This window comes from Crocodylus siamensis, chromosome 5 (genome assembly GCF_052110815.1).
Source record: "Crocodylus siamensis isolate JL-2025a chromosome 5, ASM5211081v1, whole genome shotgun sequence".
In the NCBI taxonomy this organism is placed as follows: domain Eukaryota; kingdom Metazoa; phylum Chordata; order Crocodylia; family Crocodylidae; genus Crocodylus; species Crocodylus siamensis.
Window position 1 is genome coordinate 94,834,772 of NC_143399.1, and position 22,759 is coordinate 94,857,530.

A 22,759-nucleotide genomic window follows, 5' to 3' on the forward strand; every position below is an offset into this window, starting at 1 on the left:
TAGTTAAAAGAAGAGATCAGTACAGGGAGGGGAAGTACCGTGAGGACAGAAATGGTCTGTAGTTCCCTCTCTGTGGCAAAGGCAGGACAGAAGGCAAAAGAATAGCAGTTTTGTAGAAGGACAACATAATAATGAAAGCCTCCAGGGAGGCTACCCTATGAGTTCTGAGATCTGGGCTTGGAATGACAGCATGACTTGGCTTAAAGACTAAACCACCAGCCTAGGAAAATCATGGAAACATACTCAGGTCACAGAGGAACACTTTATAGTGGCAAGACAACTATACACCAGTTAATCTATAACCAAAAGCCTACTAAATTTCAGCTATATAATTTTATACTAGTATCAGAACACTGCTTAAAATAGTTATCTTTTTTCCCCTTCACCTTTCTTAGCTCTCAAAGTTTTTCTCCATAAAGTAGAGAAAACTCCATCTGTCCAGTCATTGGTTGCTACATCAAGGCGGCCGAACATCTGAGATGCTGTGATCGCTTTAGGATTCATTCTCATTTCACGATGTGGCTGTCCACAATCTATAAGTGTTAAATAAGAGTTAACTTTGACATTTCATCACCACCATGAATTACTCTTAATTACCAAACTAATACATAGCCAGCGATTCATTACCTGTCAAACTTAAAAGATTAACTTCAATGTATAAAATGTCTTAGCTACACCAAAAATGTGATGATCAAAGCTTTCAAAATTAAAGAGCAAAACACTTTGTTTCTTTATCTTCTTAGGGGTGTAAAAGGATAGCCTTTTTAAGGCTTAGTCTCCTAGAGAGGTTCTTAAAATGCATAGTTCTAAAACCTTTTGGCTTTGGATATACATTTTTGGACATCAGAGTTAGAACAGCGTGCAAACACTGCATTATTTTCTATTGACAAATCGCTTTTTAGAGACGTGTTTTTACACACCTTGGAAACGACACATTGGGCAGGGCTAACATATGCTATTAATGCTATAAAGACTTACTGTGCAGCTGTATAAAGTCTGCATGGGGAAGCTCCTGGGGGAAGCTGGGAGCTGAACAGCACCAGAACAAGGGGAGTTTCTCTATCCCCTGTGGCTTCCTGGTATTGAGGCTGACCAGGAACCATGGCAACTGATACCACTCTCTCCCCATCCCTTTCTTGATCCATGAGAAGCCTGCATACCAGACCAGGCTGGTGCATAGGGTTGGTCCACAACTGGAGTGCCAGGTACAACACAGCACACTGCCCTTGGTCCAATCCCCCACACACTGGCTCCAGAACCATGTGGTGGGTCAGACCTGGCATACTGAGTCCAGGCCTCTGTCTTGGATCTGGGGACACATGCCGAGTCAGACCCAGCATGAGATCTTACACTCACAGCACAGCCTGAACATTGGTTTGCCAGATTGGGCCAGCATGCGTGGTCAGGGCTGCTGCACAGCCCTCAGCCCCACAAACTCCAGACCTCAGTTACTTACCTATATTCCAAAGTAATTTTTTGAGAAAGGATTGTAAACACACTGCTCTACTATGGAAGAATAATCAAAAGTACAAACAAAAGCTCTATACATTAGGGCTGTGCAAAATGGTTGTTTTATTTTCGTCATTTCGGAGGACAGAGATTCGTTTCGGTGTTTTGGATCTCTGCTCCATTTCAATTCATCCAGCATGACGCAGATGAAGCACAGCTCAGTAGGGTACCATGTGCTGTCTGGGAGCTGGGGCCACTGGGGCTCAGCGGTGCTGAGCTCTGGCTGACTGCTGGAGCCACCCCAGCTCCCAAACAGTGTGTGGCACCCTGCCAAGCTGCACTGCACCCACACGATGCGACAGCTGCTGCATGGGTGCCAAGCAGAGAAGGCAATCCCCATTGTCCCACACTATGCAGGGGCTCTGCATCCAGTGAGTGTGGGGCTTTTTAAGTGCTAGGAGGCTGGGAGTGGGCAGATCAGCCATGAAGGCTTCTCCCATGGCTCCCCCCACTGGGACAGAGGCAAGCACAGCTGGAGGAGCCACAGTGCAGAGGGTAAGATCTTAGAGTTCTGATGAATTACAGACTCAATGCAAGTCAGCCATGTAATGCAGCTCCAAAAAGGCAAATGCAACTTGGGCTGCATCAACCCGAGTGTGAGGTATAACAGATGGGAAGTGATAGTTCCACTCTGCTTGGCACTGGTTATGCCTTGTCTATTACTGTGTATAGTTCTGGCCTCTATTTTAAGAAATATATGGAAAGGTTAGAGAAGAAGCAACAAAATTGATAAAGGGGTTGAAAGGCAAGTTCTATGACACAATGTTGAGAGAACTAGACATCGTTAACAAGGCATGGATCAGGTGACCCTTGAGGTCCTTCCAACCCTATGATTATAGATTTTTCCCCCAGTAACAGTATTATCCAAAAGTCTACATTATTACAACATGACCAGTGATCTGCTGCTTTGCAGATCACAGACCAAAAGCTACTGCATATACTATATATGGTTACTTCAACAGTTCCACTGTACCAATGGGATGCTTCTTCTGAATCTTCCAGTCATGAGTCATCATTATTCCATAGACCTGCAGCAGGAAAAAAAATCATCTACAAGCTACCATAAGGTCTCTTTGTGCCCTTACATTACTTAGGTCACTTCAACTCCCTGGTTAAAGTCAACATTTTCAAGTTCCTAGCTTAAGTATTCTGCTACTTTTCATGTATATATGGTTACATACCTGTCATTGATTTCATTAGTGTGTGGATGCAAGTTGTTTTACCTGCCCCACTGGGCCCCAGGGTCATCATTCCATGCCTTACTCTCTGCGTTTCAAACAGCTGGATAACTTTCAGTTTCCAAGGAGGGTGACAAATTAGGCCAGCTTCTGCAACCTGAGGACACCATCACAAATCTAGATCATGGCTTCTCTCATACTTCAATTTGCTAATCAATCAACTCATGTCCTCCTAACAAATTAAATATGGCCAAGATACTATAGTTTTAGTATATGAAAAGGTCTCATCTAAACTTAGGGTATACTTTCAAAGAATTGCCTTAAGACATAAAAATGGTTCTTTTCACACCATCCCCTCTTGGTAGAAAAAAAATCCTCTCTAAAATCCCCAACTTTAAACCTACTCAAAGGGTTCATAAAGTATTCTTATTTCTTATATAGGTCATTCATTCTTCATTTCAGTTGAGAAGATATATAGGTGAAAAACTACTAAAACAACAAAATACCTACATGTGCCTAAGAAATAAACAAAGCTGGCAAAGTGAGCAAAGCGTGTCTTCATGTACAAACTTGATAATCTTATGAAGACTACTTTTAAACTAGGTTCACCTGGAGATGGAGACAAAATCCCAGAGGTAAATAAAGAGCCTGGGGGTATGGATAAAAACTTAGTAAGGGGACACAGTAACAGAAGCCTTAGCCATGTTCTGAGGGAAAAGACAGGGCAATCAATTAGATACCCAAAATGTGTATATATCCTACTACAAGAAATATAGGGACTGCACAGGAAGAATTGGAGGTCCTAGTAGAAGCACAAAATTATGATGCAATTGGAATTGCTGGGACATGGTGGCATAGTTCAAATTATAGGAGTATGGTCATGGGTGGGTATAGCTTGTTCAGGTGGGATAGGTAAGGGAAGAAAAGAAGAGGTGTTGCCCTATACATAAATATGTTCTGATATGCACTACAAAATACAAAGTAGGCTTGTTGAAAACCTCTGGATAAAAATGAGAAGGGAGAGCAGCAGGGGGAATGTTATTGTATGCATCTACTACAGGCCACCAAACCAGGAGAAGGATGTAGAAGAGGCCTTCTTTAAACAACTCAGCAGCTTTCAAATTACAGGACATGGTTCTCATGGGGGACATTAATTATTGGAACATCTGCTGGGAAGGAAACTCAGCAGTGTACAAGCAGTCCAGCAAGTTTCTGGAGTGTGTTGTGGGTAACTTTTTGGTACAGACGGTAGACAGGCCTAGTAAGGGGGAAGCTCTTCAACTTGCTGCTCACAAACAAGGAATTGGTTGAGAACATGAAGGTAGAAAGTAACTTGGGTAACAGTGACCATGAAATGATAGACTGTGTCCAGGGAAGTACTGTCATGTGGTGCCACAAGCACATCTGCAGCACCACATACTGCATATTTACATGTTCTCCATGCTGCAAAGGGAGAGTTGCTCATGCACGCACTGCTCCGCATTTTTTTTTTACACCACTTTGTTTTTTTTACCCCTAGATATCCAGGGGTCAAAAAAAACCCACAGAAAAAGCAGAGCAGCACATGCACAGGCAGTGTATGCCACTCAGAAGTGGAGCCAGGCTGTCCAGACCATACTCCAGCTGCTGGCCAGGCTCCATGAAGCAGAATTACCACTGCTGCAGTCCCAGGAGGCCCCCAGGACCTCAGGTAAGGCTGCTGGGGGCAGCCCAGTGCTGGCCCCAGCCTCCCCTACCCTGCCCAGGTCAACTTGCCACATCCCAGAGCACATGTGGCATGGGCATGCCCTGGGAACAAGTAGTAGCAGCTTAAGGTGCACCTCTTCCACTTGTCCCTAGGAAGTCAAATGTCCACACTTGTCTGGACATGCCCATAGAGTACAAAATTCTAAGGGGAGGAAGGTAAAAGAGCAGCAAAATAAGGACACTGGACTTCATAAAAACAGACTTTAACAAGGATCAGGAACTGGTATGTGGCTCCCCACAGAAGGCAAGTCTGGGGGGTGGGGAAGGAGTCCAGAAGAGCTGGCTGAATTTTAAGGAGGCCCTTTTAAATGGCCCAGGAGCAAGGTATCCCAATGCAACAGAAGAATAAAAAGTGCAACAGGAGGTCAGCCTGGCTAGACAGCAATCTCTTCAATGAGTTGAAGCTCAAAAGGGTATCCTACAAAAAGTGGAAATTTGGTCATAGTACTAGGGAAGAGTATAACAGTATTGCAGAGACATTAAAGGGAGAAAATCAGTAAGGCCAAGCCACAATTTGAGATGCAACTCGCAAAGGTCATAAAGGGCAATAAAAAGATTCTACAAGTATGTGAGGATTAAGAAGACCAGATGAAACCGTAGGTCCCTTATGGAATACAAAAAGCAATCTAAACAAGGATGATGTAGAGTAGGCTGAAGCATTTACTGACTTTTTTTTTACTTCAGTCTTCATAAATAGGGGCTGCTCCCAGATGATGAGTGCAATGGACAACAAAGATAGAAAAGGAGATGGACACCCTAAAGTAGTAAGAGAACAGGTTAAAGAGTTACTTACAGAAGCTAGATCAGGGGTCGGTAAAATGGTGGATCTAGCTCCATTTTCCAGGAGCCCCTGGCCACATGGCTCCTGGCCAGTCTCCATAGAGTTCCCAGGGTTGCAGAGCCATGACAGTGTGAGGCTGCAAAACCAGGGTTCTTTCCTGGCCCTGCAATCCCAGGGTCTCCATGAAGACAGGCTGGAAGCTGCACAGGCAGGGTGTGCAGCTGGATGGGGAGCTTCTCCAGGGCTCCGGGACCAAAACAGGGCTAGGAACAATGGTCTCTAGGAGATATTTAGGTTCAAGATTAGGAGAAACATTCTAATTACATGGGTGGCCAAACACAGGACAGGCTAGCTAAAGACACTGCAGAATCATTGGAAATTTTCAAGAGCAGGTCTGACAGACACTTGGCTGGAATGGTTTAGTCAGGAAAGATCCTGCCTTGTGCAGGGGGCTAGACTAAATGACCTTGTGATTTCCTTCCAGCCCTAGTTTCCTGTGAGTCTATGGTCCCAATAAGAAGCTAACTGGTTCTGCATTAACAGATTGATCATTCATAAACTCAAGCAGTTTCCAGCACTAGTTCATGTATACATTGTGCTGATATACAAATTCACTGACCCCCTACAACGAAGATGGCGGCAATAAAATCCTGCTCCCATTTCTCAATTTCATCAATACTACTTCTAACATAGCACTTCTAATCTCAGCTCAACATAACCTGAGCTCCCTTTTATCTCCACTAGCAAGAACAAAGTCAAAATAGCCTTCTGGGTCTCCACCATCTCTTCTTCCTGTTGCAACCAAGGGCAGGTCCCCACATGCAGAGGTATGCAGTTTGTGCCATTACAAGCAGTTTTGTGGTGCCACAAACCACACACGTAGCAAAATTTGTTAACAGCAAATCCTGGCAGCAAAAAAAACTCGGGGGGGTGGGGGGAAGCGGTGCAGAATACACATCACTAGCATTCACCAGAATAAACAAAGGGCTGGCCATCTAGAGCAATGCTTTGGCTGCTGGCCAGAATCCGTGCTCCCAGATGTGTGCCCCTGCTGCACCAGGACACCAGGTAATATTGCTGGGGCCCTACCCCCACCTGGAACAATTTGCTGTCCATTGAAGCACACGTGCAGGAGCATAAAGCAGTGGCCCGAATTTGTACTGCAGTTATTTCTGCCTCTACAGCCATGACCAGACAAATGCAGCCGTGTAGTATGCAGCAACACGGAAACATCTGCAGCATGACATACCGCACATTCAGCTGTTCCCTGCCCTGCAAGGGAGCAGCTGGGGGGGGGAAGTGGGGAACGAGTTTGACCCCTGGATATCCAGGGGTCAAAAAACACATGCAAAAAAGTGGAGCAGTACACACGAGGGTAGCATACGCTGCTCAAAACTGGAACCTGGCCAGTTAAAGCCACACTCTGGCTGCTGGCCAGGCTCTGGGCAGCAGGATTGCCACTTCTGCAGCCCCAAGAGGCCCCCAGAACCCCAGGTAAGGATGCTGGGGCCAGCCTGGTGCTAGCCCAGACTCACCTACCACACCCGGGTAACCTGCTGTGCACCAGAGGGCATATGGCACAGGTGCTCCCCAAGGACAGCTAGCAGCAGCACAAGGTATCTCACAGCTAGTTGTTCCAAAGGAAACAAATTTTCACACTTGTGTGGATGCAGCCTACCAGTAAATGCTCCTGTACATGGGGACCCAACCCAAGACTTTCAGCATCACTGGTGCGACTAAATTTGCAGCAACACTACCAAGGAACTTTAAGTACCATATTTACCCAAATCCAAAATTACTTTCAATTTAAGAATAACTTAGATTGAATTTAGAAGAATTAGATTCTATGTATGGAAAATGTATAAATTGGTTATACTTTTCCATGTACATAATCTATTTATTAGAGGGATTATCTTTAAGTTGCCCCTTCCCCACACTGCTACAGCAGAAAAAGCACTGGCAGGGAGGCATGTAGTAGAGTAGGCAGGTGGTGGGGGAGTAGTCACGTAGGGATCAAAAGACCCCTTGCCCCGTTTCCCCACTTTTTCCCCCCTAACTCACCACCACATCTCTCCTCTCCTGCCCTGCAATGCCTAAAACTCCTGGCACCTGCCCCACTACACTTTCAGCTCTCAGCCCCAGCCTGGCCATTCAACAGCCAGCAGTGGCAACCTTTGCTGCTGCCCCCACTGCCACCATTGAATGACCAGACCAAGGCCAGAGCTTCCACTTGCTCCATATGCAAGAGGAAGTGGAGCCAGCCCTGCCTGACAGTAAGGTTGGGACAGCGGCTGCTGCATCTCTGACTCTGTCCCTGACCTAGGCTTGAAGCAAAGTCAGAACCCCCTGCCTCCCAACCCCCCCTCCCAGCTTTTTACTCAAAGACAAGGTGCTTTCCCCTACCCTTCACCCCCACGTTGAATGAACAAAAATACCTGGTCTTGGATTCAAGTAAAAACAGTAATAACCAGATGTGGAGGAATCAACCTGTCTACCTGCCCGTCTCTCTGATGTATGGCTACAGCCCACCCCTCCTCCCCCCTGGTTACAAATTCTGGCTGCTGGATACACCTAGTCATCTAGGTAACAGGGTTGAAATTCCTGAGGGAGAAGGGGTAACTTGCTCCTCCTGTGTAATCCTAAACTCTCACCTGAGGGTGCTGACTTTTGGTTTTTTTTTTAATTTTTTTTTTTAAACTGACCAACCAGCATCTGCTGTGGTATGAGGATACTGATTTATGGTTAGGGCCAAAGGATGAGGTCAGAAAGGTTATCTAAGAGTCTATCCATCTTGGAGAGGAGAGACATTTGGAACTCACTCACACGCAAAGATGTGCTTGCCTCCTGAGGATGCTCAAATCAGCCTCTGGATGATATTTGTGAGCAACTTACCTGAATTTTAGCTAGTAATGTAGGATGAAGTGTTCTGGCAACATAGCAAGAGCCGTTTCTGTTTGCTCTGGAATTTTATTTTTATTCTGACTAACAGGTCCAGAGAGGTCTCGCTCCCACTCTATGCGGCGCTGATCAGGCCGCAGCTGGAGTACTGTGTCCAGTTCTGGGCGCCGCACTTCAAGAAGGACATGGAGAACTTGGAGAGGGTCCAGAGGAGGGCCACTCATATGGCTGAGGGCCTCTGTAGCCAGTCGTATGAGGAGAAGCTGAGGGACCTGAATCTCTTCAGTCTCCACAAAAGGAGACTGAGGGGGGATCTACAACCTTATCAGGGGCCACCAGCAGGGACTCGGGGAAAGTCTGTTCACCAGGGCACCCCTTGGAGTCACCAGGCACAATGGCCACAAGCTGAGGGAGGATAGGTTTAGGTTAGATATTAGGAAGAACTACTTCACTGTAGGGGTGGCCAGAGCCTGGAATAGGCTTCCCAGAGAGGTGGTGCTCTCACGTTCCCTGGAAATATTCAAGAGAAGACTGGATAGGCACCTGGGTGGGGTCTTATGACCCCTCCCACCCCCAGTGCTCCTTCCTGCCCATGGCAGGGGGTCAGACTAGATTATCTGTCTAGGTCCCTTGCGACTCATTGATTCTATGACTTGTACCCCCTCTCTCCATGCCTACCCTCTCCAAGCAATAAAGCTGTCTGTTATACCAAGCTTTGCTGGAACTGCTCAGAAGGGATTAGGTATGCCTTTTAGCCCCCTTCGCTCAGCTGACTAAGGGAGGCTACTGTGAATGCTTCAGGCTAAAGGAAGCACCCCGGCATCTCATGGTGGGTTAAGCACTCTTCAAGGTCTACAAGGCCTGTGTTCCCCAGGGATCACAGAACCTGGATAAAGACCAGCCCCAGGTGATGGCAGAAGTTACCCCAAGCTTGTGGGTATACTCCAAGAAGGGGTTAGCCAGAAGCTGGAGCCCTTGGGGAGGCATCCAAAGCTTGGTTTTGGTTGGGTGCAGTGAGGTGGGTGGCTCAGTGCAGGAGCACCCCCTACTGGTCCGCTACACAAGAGAACTTTAAACATTTGTAAGTGTTGTAGCCATGATGGTATAGGAAATACGCAAGAGGAAAGGATTTCTGTGGGTGGTAGCTTTCATTGGACAACTATATGATAGTGATAGACTTAGACATGCTTTTGAATGCAATGTATTCACCTTCAGGGACATTGAAAAGCTTATCTAAGTCTCTCCCTACTGTGCAACTAGTCCAATAAAAGATATATCACCCATGGAAATCCTTGCCTCTAGAAAGTAAGTTGACATTTAGGTGCTGTGAACTAGATTCATAAATACATTTAGTTTCCTGAATGCTAATTTCTGGAAAATATTAAAGCCACTCCTCACCAATAAACTGGTGCCAAAGTCCCAGATTGCTTTGAATTTGCATTTTCAAAGACAGCACATCCAGACAGTTTATATCCTAAACCCACTAAGTTACCAAGTTTCCAAGTACAGAAGTCACACTATAACCAGAGTCTGGTCTGGGCCACTTCCCTTAAGGATACTATTTTATTTCTTCTGCATACAACAAATTGAGTAGATCAGTTATCCCTTCATATTCCCATTCACAGTCTTTAGGTTGCACTGGATGAGGACTCTCGTGATAGTTTACAATGGAGACTGTAATGGGCGTAGTGCTCAAATATTTGTTTCATTTATTTTAACTTCTAACTTCCTTTCTTAAATTCTCGTATGAACAATTGTGATTATTTTTCTTGCTTTTTTTTCCCTTAAAGTATCCCTGAACTAGAGGACATCCCATTGCTGAAGTGATATTAAGACCCACTTAAGTTTGGCAAGCAATTTCTTTTTCCTGCTCATCTATAAGTTTTAGAGTCATTTTGGCTATCGTTAGTTGTCACTCAACACCAATGGCAGATCCAGGATATGGCAAAGTGGGGTTTGGGAGCAGCAACCCATATGGCAGAGTTGGATCTACCCTCATCCCAGCTTCTACCCCCTGCCAAACCTGGACAGGGAAAACTGTACAGCAGGAGCCTTTAGGGTCTTCTTAAAGTCCCCATAGAAGGTAAGCATATCCCTCCTTTCCCCACCATGCTCAGATGCACATCTGCTCCCCTCACCTTTTGTCCCCTCCTCCTCCAAGTGCTGTTGCTTTTCTCACTGTCCCAGGGGCAGGGGAAGCTTCTGACCTGCCCCTGCAAACCAAGCTGTGTGGGCGCTAATCTATTTGGGAACAGCAGCAGCAATGGGGAGAGGGTGCCCAGTTCCCCTACTGCCCAGTCTATGAAAGAGCAGGCTCAGGAAGGAACAGCCACTGTCATCACTGCCCTAGCTGAGCCCTGCCCCCACACAACTCAGCTGGAGCAGGCAGGAGCAGCTCTGAAGATTCCCCCACACACAGGACAGCAGGGAAAGCTGCCACAGCAGGCTGGGGATGGAGGAGTGGGGGGACATACCTCTAAGCACAGAGGGGAAGCAGGGATTCTCTTCTGCTTTAAAGACTTTTTCCAAGTCCTCAGAGGCTCCAGCAACACTGTCCAGTCTAAAACGGGGTGCAGCCACACCACTGTATCCCCTCTAGATCCACCCTGCTCAACCTCAATACTGTCACAGTTAGGGAGATGCTTTCCTTCTAACCTGATCAAGTCATCAGCTATGTCCTGAATAATGCTTATAATTTCGATATGATCCTAGATCCTCAGTGTGGTTAGGTATTGAAGTGTCCAACTTCTCTGAAATAGATTAGTATTAAGCACTTTTTGAAGAGGCTAGGTAAGATGAGATAGGATAAGAGATCCACCATGCACCATAAAGCAACCAAGAGCAAAGCCACAGTAAGAACAAAAGACTTCTGTTCAGGCTATTGGAAAAATGATTCAGCTCTCTTACCTTTGCAATTCAGAGCTATTGTACTTTATCCTAGCAAGGGATAATTATTTATAGAAGACATTTTTTCAATTCAGACTTTTTGGCCAGAAAGTATCTGGTCATTTTCCAATTGACAAAGTAAATCATACACTACGTTAACAGTTCATTATTGCAATTGCATGAATACCCACTTCTAATTCTCTTCTGAACTGTAATGTCCTTTTATTGGGTAGTATGAAGTAATCAAATTTGTCATCTTTATATTCAAAATACATCTTTCAAGTCAGGTCAAATTACATGTGCAGAGTTCAGGATTTAAATTGATAAGAGTAAAAAAAAAACCACTTCTGACACACAATATAGTATTTTAGCTTCTTTCTAGAGTTGTTATTTTTCAAAATCTGGACTACATAATGAGCAACAGTTGTAGCATTGGGAAGTAATATAATACAGCAATTCTTTTGAATGAATGATACTCACAACCTATTTTTCTCTTTGAGGACCATATATATGCCAGTTAGCGTTTTCTGAGTTACCTGGCAGGGATTAACACAACATGTTGACTGTGGGGAAAAAAAAAATAAAATCTTTCTACACTAATCGTAGTACTGGCTAAACTTGCCTCAATTTATTTTTGGACTGACCAAGATTTACAAATTTCAACCATTAATTTGTCACTGAAAATTAGTGTTTAAGACTTTAAGTGACAATACTGAAGGCTCACTAGCACATTACAACCACTTTTTTTCCCCTCAATCAGAAAACTCATTCTTGCAGTGGGCAAACTTTCAATACTGTTTATTATAGGAATTCCCACCATGTTTATGCCACACAAATAATCACTCTCTCTTGCATCTGTCATAGGGCTATGCACTAAAAGAATCATTACCTGTTTGTTAATAGCAGCTTCTAGTTCTGGATAACCTGCTTTATCAAGTTGAATGCCCGGGAACAGATCCTCTATCAGGCTTAAAAATAATGGTTCATCTTCATCAATCTACAAAACCAGTAGAAAAAAAGATTAAATAAATGTCACAACCATTTTACTTTCATTAATGGTACGCCAGGGTCAAATCCTGCTCTGCATCATGAACTCCAATAACTTGAACACGTTAGAGTCAAGATAGTTGGACTCTGAGGGTATCTGGGATGAGGAAAAGGCATTATCAGTCTGTAAATTCATAGACTCCTCCAGTGTAAGCAAGACTAAGAGAAACTGTGAAAAGAGATCTAGAGCTGGGATTCCATTTTGCTATAATACAGGGGACAAATTTTCTCAATACAATGGATAAGAAAGTGACAGGCTTTTCTCAGAATCTGGAGTGGAAAAAAAAAAAAAAAAGAGTATTATGTCACGTAAGTTGTGAGTGACAAAAGGAATTAAAGTCTAGAAAGACATTAACAGAAGTTTATCACATAAGCTTTTGAAATGTTGGCTGGACAAATGAATATCATCAGATAAAGCCCAAACCAAACACTAAATGGGACAGAAATGAAGATCAGGTATACAGTAGCTAATTTTGGAATCACTACCTAGAAGTAATAACAACAACTGAAACCATAGAAGTGTGAAAGGTACCTATCAACAGCAAGGAACGTAAAAAACTAAACTCTAAATTATGCCAACAGGAGAGGAAGGAGTATTTCTAAACTAATCTTGAGAAATTTAACATATCTATTGATTAGCCTTCGTTAAACACATTCTCCCACCTTATAGTTTATTAGTGTTTCCAAGTATTCGACTCAAAAGACAATTATGAAACAAACAGTTTAAATCTGTGAAACTTACAAGTTTAGAAAGGTTCATGTCTCTCAATACTCGCATGACAATAGTAGATTCTGTATCAGTGGGGTTTGCTCTTTTTGTTGCTCCCAGTGTACGCAGTACTGACAAAATATTCCGCAAACCAAAGTCATAATGAACCTAGAAAGTATCAGAAGTTAACAAAATTCATTAAGCAACTCATTTCCACTACGCAGGAAAACAATTCATTAAACAAGAACAACATAATTCTGGAGCTCCTCCACTGTTACTGCCATGGTACTGCATTCACAACACAGATTAAATTTTTCTAAGGTATCACTGTCAAAAACATTCATCTCATTCATGCTGCAGTTTGCCCATTTATTCAACTGGGGGGGGAAAAATCACAATAACAACTTTCAGATAGCACAAAAATCTGGGGTTTATTTAAATGCAAGATGGCATAACTCAGCAGTGGTAGTATTTGTCTCCAAAAAGAGTCCTCCTCTCCCTCAGAGGACAGTTACATGTAAAAGAATTGTAACTCGCAGGTGTAAGGTAGATTATTTTTGAAGCAAATAACCTCTCTGTAAACTTGAATAATGATCATAGTTTTAGAGTTGAAAGTACACCTCAGCAAACAGGCACCTTCCCCCCTGGATCCCAAATCTGCTCTCCAAAATAAGGATGGGTCTCTTAAGTGAAGAAGCTGATTTTTCTTCACTGGAATAGAATTATGGAGGAACAGAAGTACAGAAGACACTGTGTTTTAATGCTGCCAAGATGGCTGCCACTTCTTGGTGGCTCCAGCAAACAAGAGGCAAAATCCAGTGTTGACCTGCCTGCAGCTGTAGCAATTAATTGGGCACTGTAGTTTGTGCCTGAAGCAGCCACTGACCTTGCTCAGGGCAAGTGCATGCAGTCTGCAGTTGTATATTGATGAGGTTGATGGAGTAGAAACAACACATTAGCATTTACAGGAACTTGAAGACTTATTTACAGGAAAGACAATCTAGCTACTGCCCTTGCAAGGGTCTGGAACCAAGCCTTGTTGCTATCCTGCCACACCAGGAAGTTCCTGCTGTGTCACCTAGACCATCTCCTGGGATACCACATTTCTGGAGGACTTGCTCTATGTCACAGTCAGCCATGCACACAGTTGGCCACAGTCGGAAAAATCTTTTTTTCTACATTCCAGCTTCCAAAAAATAAGGAGCATGTGTCATTTGGGGGCACTTGGCATGAAAATATTGTATTTTAACTGTGCCTTCAGGTTTGCTTTCATGCAACAGAAAAGGAAAAGGGTCACAGTACCTGGAACATCAGGTTTTTAAATTAAAAAAAAAGTTATCAGTATTTATATCATTGTAAACTGCTGCTGTAGGCTAAGAGAACAGTTCTGAGCTTCAAAGTAGGACTCTCTTCCATTATCTTATTGTGTGAGGTGAAGCAAAAAAAAAAAAAAGAAGCGTTAGCCTCTTGTGCAGAGGTTAGCAAGCTAGCTAAGCCTTACCAGGGCACACTTTGACAAAGTACTTTTTTTGCTTTCTAGCAAAGAGATATGCAATATGTAAACAACAATGAACATGTGAAATAAGGTTTCCCTTCTCCCACCCCTCCTCCTCCCCCATATTTAAAAAGTGTTTAAGTTATCTGAAACCCAGGAAAGCATTTTACTTTATTCTGCCTATATGGAGCCATCTGTCAATGCCAACAGCTAGAATCCAACATTTTCTAAAAGAATGATTCTAAATGGGATTGTGTGCATCTTCCACCTATTTCCTAGACTGTTTTAATCAAGGACCATGTACTCAGGCCTTGGAATGCAGGGAGGACTTTTCATTGTTTAAATGCAAACTGATAACTCCACAGACAGCAAGACAAATTCCATAAGGAAGAGTAATGCTGCTTCATGCTCTTCTAATGGCAGAGATAGGAATGCCCTGAGCATTATGTCCATAGGTCTTTTGATTTATTGTGTAGTCTGTTTGAGAGGAGAAGGCCATTTTTTTCAGGCATTACTGAGGGCTGGTTATCCAAGAGAAGCTCCTCAAACATACAATATAGCCTAGGTAGCAGAAACTGAAAAAAATCCTTTGTTGCCCCTTACAGTAACAGTATATTAATATCTAAGTGCTACATCAGCTGCTGACAGATATTGAATTAAAAGGCATGATGTGATCTGATCTACGATCTCAAACATCATTCTTCTTGCTTTGCCACAGGTGCATGACAGGAGGTGCGATTGTGGGATCACGGCTCCGATCCCAAATGCACCATCCTGCTGGTGCAGCAGCAGCCCAGTGTCATGATCCTGGGCTCCCCCTGTGCTGGCAAGTGGCACTCCTAAGGCTGGAAGCACCTGTCAACTAATCCGGACACCCAGCTGCAGGAACACATGGAGCCCTTGACTGCTTATAGACATGCTTATTAAATCTGCTCCACATTCTAATTAGAATGCTCCAGCAACACCTCGCTGTCACATGTATTAAGCCCCCCCGCATTTCAAAATGGCCATGGGGGTGTTTTAACTAAAACCTCATTTAATGACCTTTAGCTAAAGTGCCTCTGTGGTCACTGTGAAATGCAGGGGGACTTAATACATCTGATGGTGAGCTGCTTTAATTAGAGCGGCTGTCCAGGAACCACTGTAATTAAAATGCCCTCCTACCTCCAAGCACATGTACAGGTAGCCCTTGGCTCCAGTGTTGGCCCCATATTCAATTTATGGTGCAAGGGGAACCAACCACAAAATTATTATATAGATTTTTATGTAACAACTTTTGTGGCTTATTCCTTGTTTTATCATACCATCAACTAAATGGATGTGTGGTCGGGTTACTAATGATGTAATTAACTGGTCTTAACCCACCAAATACTACAATACCCATTCAAATTCTAAGTAATCTTCTATCAAATGATAGCCACTTCCCTACACAAAAACAAAGAAACCCATAATACTTTAAACCCAAAGAATAATAAACTCCATTCAGTGACAGACACCTTCTGGTTTAATATGTGCTTATCACACTGATAGACCCATTTCTCTGCTCCATAGCTCTCTGATATTAAGTGCCAGATTAAAGCTATTAAAGAGACAGTTTTCTGACAGCTTCACCTGCTTAGATAATTGCTCCTCACACAGTTTGTACAGAGTGAAGAATTTCCTTGCCAATACAATGTTATCAATAAAACCACAGCTAGCCATCTTGACCCGTATTATAATCTGACGATCAGGAACCATCATTGCTACTGAACGGAAATTTATTTTCAGGTTTTCAGGCAGCTCTTGTCGTCCAGCATATCCTGGGTTCTGAGGAGAAGAGAAAAGTTTAAAGTTGGCGTTGTTGTATTTAATAAGAAAAATGAACTATCTTGACATAGTTAAGCAAAATGTGTTTTAATATTTAATTACAACTATGTTATGAACTTAGTACAAGACTTTCAATTCTGCTTTGACTAAGGCAGACAGCAAAAAAACTCCAAACTCTATGAGTGCCTTAGTAGATGTATTCTATCACTTACTACAGATTTTTAGCACTTTTACTGCCTTTAGCACTGAAAGCAAATAAAGCTAAGCAGGTGAGAGCTGGATTTTATTTTTCTTGAGTCACTACATTTATCCAGGTTTATCAGTTACATCTGTAAAAATAACTTTGAAGTTGCCATATTGCAGACAATGGCCACAATTTAGCAGGCAGAACATGGATTATAATGTGAAAGTCCATTACTAATTTATTTTCCAGTCCCAAGCTGAATTTGCAGGGCTGGTTGCTAGAATAAATTGGTAACTAGTTAATTTGGCACATTTTATCAACAGTCACTGAGACTCAACCCTGTAAGCTGGCTATATAATCAATTTTCCTTCTCAAACCGGAACAGAATTTTAACAGCTTAGGTGACATTGACATCAGGGGTTTAATGAGTACAGTAAATGCCACCAGTATACAATGACTGAAATTAAAGACACCCCTCAGATTACCTACCATAGTTAGAAAGATTCCAAATTCAGAATTCATTTCCACATTATCTCCATCAGTGAAAATAAAACTCTTTTTACGTTCCTTCTTACAAGTCAACACGATTGCAATTTGCTGTGCAGCTACTGATAATACTGGTAAATCAATACGATTGAATTCATCGAAGCAGCCCCAAGAGCCAGACTGAGCAAGACCTTAAAGAGAAAAATACTACTATGCCTCTGAACACTGCAATGTTAAATGCATGGACTCTAGAAGTTGTATTGACTGGGAAGAGAAACTAATAGTGAAGGCAGATAACTGAATTAATTCTGTTCACTTACTAAGTAGACCCATTTCCAAGAACTAAGAAAGAATCTAGTGGGAGAAATTTTGTTTGGTCACAGTTCCAAGCCTTTCTCAGCTAATACCCAGCACCAGAAGTTTTCTCTGGACAACAGGCCCAGTATTTGTCCAGGCCATATCCTTGCTCTCCAATTCATTCTCTCTCAGGACAGATAATGCCCATCAAAATCCATCAGTCAGGCACGTTTTCAAAGCGATGGCTTCTCCTGTTTCAGATATCTTGTTCCATAAACATGAAAACTCATCAATAATAAAAGGTAATGTTAAAACTACCAGTTTCCAGCCATAATAATAGTGTACAACTCAGTTAAAGGAATGAACCACCAAATTTTCTATACATGAAAAGAGGTTCCAGGACACACTGATCTTAGAAATAGGGGTTTTTTCCACCCCCCAGAATAACCAAGTAAACATTATACTATGATTCTATGAATATTTGGTAAGATACTTTTTAATACACAGTAACTCTCAAAAAGGAGAAAGGTGAATATTCAGGGTTCAAGTTCATCCTCGGTTTTGCATCTGCCATCATTTTCAGGTGAGGAAAAAGACAGTCTATACTCCCTTCTGTCTCTGCTGATGTCAAATAACTGGTTTTAGTATTTAAGAATAATATTTAATACCATTAAAGAGTCTCTCACTTTTGCTAGCTATTTTAAGCAACGTAGCTGATTAAGAATTTAAAGCGTTTGACATAGTGAGCCAGAATCCATGAACTTAACAGTTTAGACAGCCACTCTATTTAGCTCTTACACGTAGTAATGTGTATAATGTACGTTCTTTTAATAAATGTTTTGATCTTGTTCCTGTCCAATACAGATTGACATTTGTGTTAGGAATATGATTAGTTCTCAGTTTTCCTAAGTCACACAAGCTCAAAAGAAAGATTTTGGTTGAACTGAACCCTTTTCTAAATAAAGAATAGCCATTCTCTTGTCCTTGAAAACTGTGTCTATAAAAGTACTTCATTATTTTAAAACAGGAAACGCTGAAATAAGTTTGAGGCCCAAAGTCTAAAGCATATGTATAATCTTATTCTGTAAGGTGTTATTGAATAAGAGAACTCTGTAACTGGGCAAATCTCACCTTTGAAAATTCTCCCTAGTCCTCGGAAATCCATCTGGTCTGAACAATTGAAGACCACAACATATTTACCAAGGCATCTTCCCATGTCTTTGGTAGTTTCGGTTTTCCCTGTTCCCGCAGGCCCAGCAGGTGCTCCACCCATGCTCATCCCCAAGGCTTGAGCCAAAGTAATATAACATCTACAAGGCAACAGACTGTTAAGTATCTACAGTGCAGCATTCAGTGCCCTATGCCTGCTTTATAATCGAACTGAGAATTACATCCTTTTAACTTGTTCCCAAACTGGATCTTGAAATGTGCCCAGGGAAAGCACTAAATTAACATGATTCAATGGCCCTTGCAATTGGGAGGCACACCTGCCAATCAATCTGAAGGACAAGTCCCCACATCAGTTATCTTTGGTGCTTCTCCATGGCCACTTTAAAGCACTGTGTCATCACATCATAATTCCTAATTATGTATGATGTCACCTGAGGAAAATTCCAAAATCTAAATTTGACAAGGTGACAGCCAGCATGTTTAAGCCCAAATAAGAGATATTTTAACTAATTTACTTCAAAGGACGGCACTCTATTAAACCTATCAATGTAGCTATAAAGAAAGATCCCTGTGGAAGCAGAACAACTGAGATTCAGATTTAATTGCACAAGAAACATTTAATTTGGTCAGACCAAATAAAATGTCTATTTCCCACTCAACTGTACTACTTTCATTATATTTAATAGATCTACTTTCTATGGAAAAGTATGTCACACATGCATACTGCATGAAGTCAGAATTTTCTCAGGATTGTATATTAATCAAGGTCCAAGCACAAAATTCTACCTTTTCACATGCCATACAAACCCACTAAAGCTAAGAAAACAGTGGAACTCAAAACAGACTTTGACAACAAATGAGCAACAATGAGCCTTGAAGTAGAAAGCCCAGGTCTTTAAGCTTTAAGTAAGGGTGTGAGGAAATCAAATTTTAATCACCTGTCTGTGAGAGGTGTTATGACAAGCCTGTCAGTACAGCCTAAGAATTCATTCTGGTACGTAAAGCCCACATCAGTGATCTTTATGAGCATCTTATCTAAGTCTTCACTAAAGTAAAATCTGCACTGTTTCAGCCATTCAAAGTCTGTGGGGCTCTTGACATGCAGACGGCACTAGGAAAATAAAAGCAACATTTGAAAGCGCTAATAGATACAATCTCCTTGCATTTATGTACATTACCCAAGGCAAACCCCAACAGCACTAATGAACTCAAGATGCAATTAGTAATTGTAGCAACTGATAATTTAAACTCATGGTGCTTCAGTTGTGCTTATTAATAATTTTGCTAACAAAGGCTTTTGGAATCACTGGGTGCATCTATGCAATTTATGCGAACCAAATTCCAAAGCAGTTTGAGCTGGAGCAAACTATTCCCAGGCACAGTATCAGGCACACATGTTCAGGAGAGCTTCAATTTGAGCCAGTGTGGAATGGGCCTGGGTTGGCAGGGGGTACAGGGGGTTAACCCCAGGCTCTGGGTGGCAGCAGAGGGTGGCAGAGAGGCTGGCTGGGGCACCAGGGTGCTGAAAGCGCAGTTCCATGTGGCTAAATAGCAGGCAGGAATCTGCCCCCAGCTGGCTGACCTGATCAGCTGCAATTTACACTGGTGGCCAGCATCTACAAATGCTTTTAACCACAGTAAATTACCCTGGCATAAGATAGTACTGTCCCTGACAGTACTTACTGAAGTGTTAATTCATTTACTGTGGCCTAATACCATGACACATGTAGATGGTGACACTTTACTCCACAGATAATTAATTTACACCACAGTTAAGCACGTGTAGATGTAGCCACTGGGTGAGTCAACATGTGCTATTAGCACAGAATGATAAACTCTGATGCATATATGCCAGAATTTATTACTCCCAGGCATACTGTTTGAACGTGCACCCAAGACTACAGCACGCTGAGCCAGGACAGAGTAGCCCCAGGTGGCATGGGGTGGGGGCCACACCAAAGCACCCTCATATGTCCTAGGCTGCCCTGGCAGTGTCTACACATGAGATGCTGCTGAGTAAAGGACACCGTCCTAATAGCACTGCACATGTAGAAAGTTATGTTTTACTTTCTGCAGTAAACTTTTCATGTAGATGCACAACTATATAGACTTATAGACTAACAAAATCAGAGAGAGTAATCAAGAGATCTCTGATTTAATTTAGAAGATGAAGATCTACCCTGCCTTCTTCATATATATGTATATGTAACATAAGTTTTGAACAGTTCACTTCACTGGATGCTGTGAATGAATATGCACAGAGCAGTAAAAAGAAAGGAGAACATAATGTTAATTCTAAATAGCAGAAAAGGAGGGAGGGAAGAAAGGGGGTAGGGGGCAGTGCTGGGACAGAAAAACAAGCAATAAACCCACAGAAACAAAGAGGTCACAAAAGCTAATCTAAGTAATGAGATAATAATACTTGGTGACCATTGAGAATAAAAAAAAACCTGATACTTCATTGAATTTAACACAGCTAAGCAACCTGGTATTCTATTGATCTGCCATGCAAAGATGGAGGTCTCATTAAAGTCCAGGTAGCATTTAAAGATATGATTCTTGAGTCTAAAAACTCAGTTCTCTACTCATTTCCAACTCTGACTCATGTGTGGGCTGATCATATATAAAATGATACTACTGAGAAAAAGCTGAGCAAAATAGTAGGAAATAAAACAGTACTCACAAACAACAACACAACCCAGTTGAAAATATGTCTAATTTAGTCAACTGCACCAGATTAAGCATCTTTAGGACTTGAGAACAAAGGTGATCTAGTAAAGGATCATCTTGAGAGGCTGGACACCTTCAAGTCAGCTAGTCCTGACAGATTACACCCTAGAGTACTCAAGGACCTGGCAAGTATCATAGCCCAATGATTGGCAAAAATATTCAAAAACTCATGGCACTCAGGTGAAGCACCTGAAGACAGGAAGAAGGCCAGTGTGGTACCCATCTTCAAGAACGGGTGGAAAATTATCAAAGAGACCCTTCTGGATAAGCCGGCTGAGGGCAACATCCTGAGGGACAGCCAGCACAGGTTTGTCATGAGTAGGTCTTGCCTGACCAATCTCATCTCCTTCTATGACCAGGTGACAGTTCACCTAGACAAGGGAGAAGAGATTGATGTCAAATATCTGGACTTGAAAAAAATTGTTTGATCTGGTGTGCTATGACCTCCTCACAGAAAAATTGACCAACTGTGCCCTCATCTACACCACAGTCCGATGGCTGTGAAATTGGCTCCAAAGTTGGACTCAGTAGTGGTCAACAGTAGCGAATCATTATGGCGCTCCATGACCAGTAGCATCCCCCAAGGCTCTGCGTCCTTGGACCAGTTCTCTTTAACATCTTTATCAATGATTTGGACATTGGTGTCAGAAGCGCACTGGCTAAGTTTGCCAATGACACTACACTTTGGTGCATGATGTCCACACCTGAAGACAGGCTAGTGATCCAGGCTGACTTGGATAAACTTAGAAAGTGGGCAGATACCTGACGACATTCAATACTGATAAATGTAAGGTATTCCACCTCAGGAAAAAAACCCACAGCATACTTAAAGGCTCAGCAGTGCTATGCTTGCAACACCACTGCTGAAAGAGACTTAGGGGTCATGATAGACCACAAGATGGACGTGAGCCACCAATGCAATGTTGCAGCTGGTAAAGCAAACAAAACTCTGGCTTGAATCCATAGATGCTTCTCAAGCAAATCGCAGGTTGTCATTCTCCCACTGTACTCAGCCTTGGTGAGGCCGCAGCTGGAGTACTACATCCAATGCTGGGCTCCACAATTCAAGAAGGATGTTGAGAAGCTTGAAAGAGCCCAGAGGAGAGCCACGCACATGATCAGAGGGCAAGAGGATAGGCCTTATGAAGACAGGCTGAGAGCCATGGGACTCTTCATCCTGGAAAAGCGCAGGCTCAGGAGGGACCTGGTGGCTGCTTGTAAGTACAGAAGGGGTGTACATCAGGACCTGGGAGAATGTCTGTTCACCAGATCACCCCAAGGAAAAACAAAGACTAATGGTCATAAACTCCTTCAAGACTGTTTTAGGCTGGACATAAGACATAATTTCTTTACTGTCCAAGCCCCCAAGACCTGGAATAGACTCCCTCCAGAAGTAGTGCAGTCACCTACTCTGGACTCATTCAAGAAATGCTTGGATGCTGATCTTGCTGGGATCCTTTGACCCTAGCTCACTTCCTACCCCTGGGGCAGGGGGCTGGACTTGATGATCTTTGAGGTCCCTTCTAGCCCTGACATCTATGAAACCCATTAAGATGCAAAGCCTTAGAGTGTTGAATTTGAAAATATATAAATATACAGTTGGCAAATTCACTCATTTTGTCCTGAATGTTGGTGGGAGTAGGGGAGAGGGATCAAATTCTTAAAAGGAACATGCTGTTCTGTCTTCCTTTTATGGATTGCCAGCAGGTAAGAGTTGCAGTTTATTCCAACAAGCTAGTATTGAGACGGAAATGTTATCTCCATTGCTGAGACATAATATATTAAATATTACCTCTTCCTTTATTTGTAAGCTACAACCATAAACTAAGCATTTTTT

The 22,759-nt window shown here is 42.7% G+C and overlaps 1 protein-coding gene across 1 annotated transcript in view; it reads right to left on the reverse strand.

The window, feature by feature from the left end:
* DNAH5 (dynein axonemal heavy chain 5) overlaps window positions 1-22,759 on the reverse strand; it is a 305,852-nt gene that overhangs the window by 136,163 nt on the left and 146,930 nt on the right. Inside the window, exons 35-43 of the mRNA XM_090049841.1 lie at window positions 19,131-19,303; window positions 18,154-18,332; window positions 16,729-16,916; window positions 15,861-16,055; window positions 12,788-12,922; window positions 11,888-11,995; window positions 3,297-3,335; window positions 2,691-2,844; window positions 387-533 (exon numbers count right to left, since the gene is read on the reverse strand). Of these exons, the coding sequence (XP_089905967.1) occupies window positions 387-533; window positions 2,691-2,844; window positions 3,297-3,335; window positions 11,888-11,995; window positions 12,788-12,922; window positions 15,861-16,055; window positions 16,729-16,916; window positions 18,154-18,332; window positions 19,131-19,303 (1,318 nt within the window). The remainder of the gene's footprint in view (window positions 1-386; window positions 534-2,690; window positions 2,845-3,296; window positions 3,336-11,887; window positions 11,996-12,787; window positions 12,923-15,860; window positions 16,056-16,728; window positions 16,917-18,153; window positions 18,333-19,130; window positions 19,304-22,759) is intronic.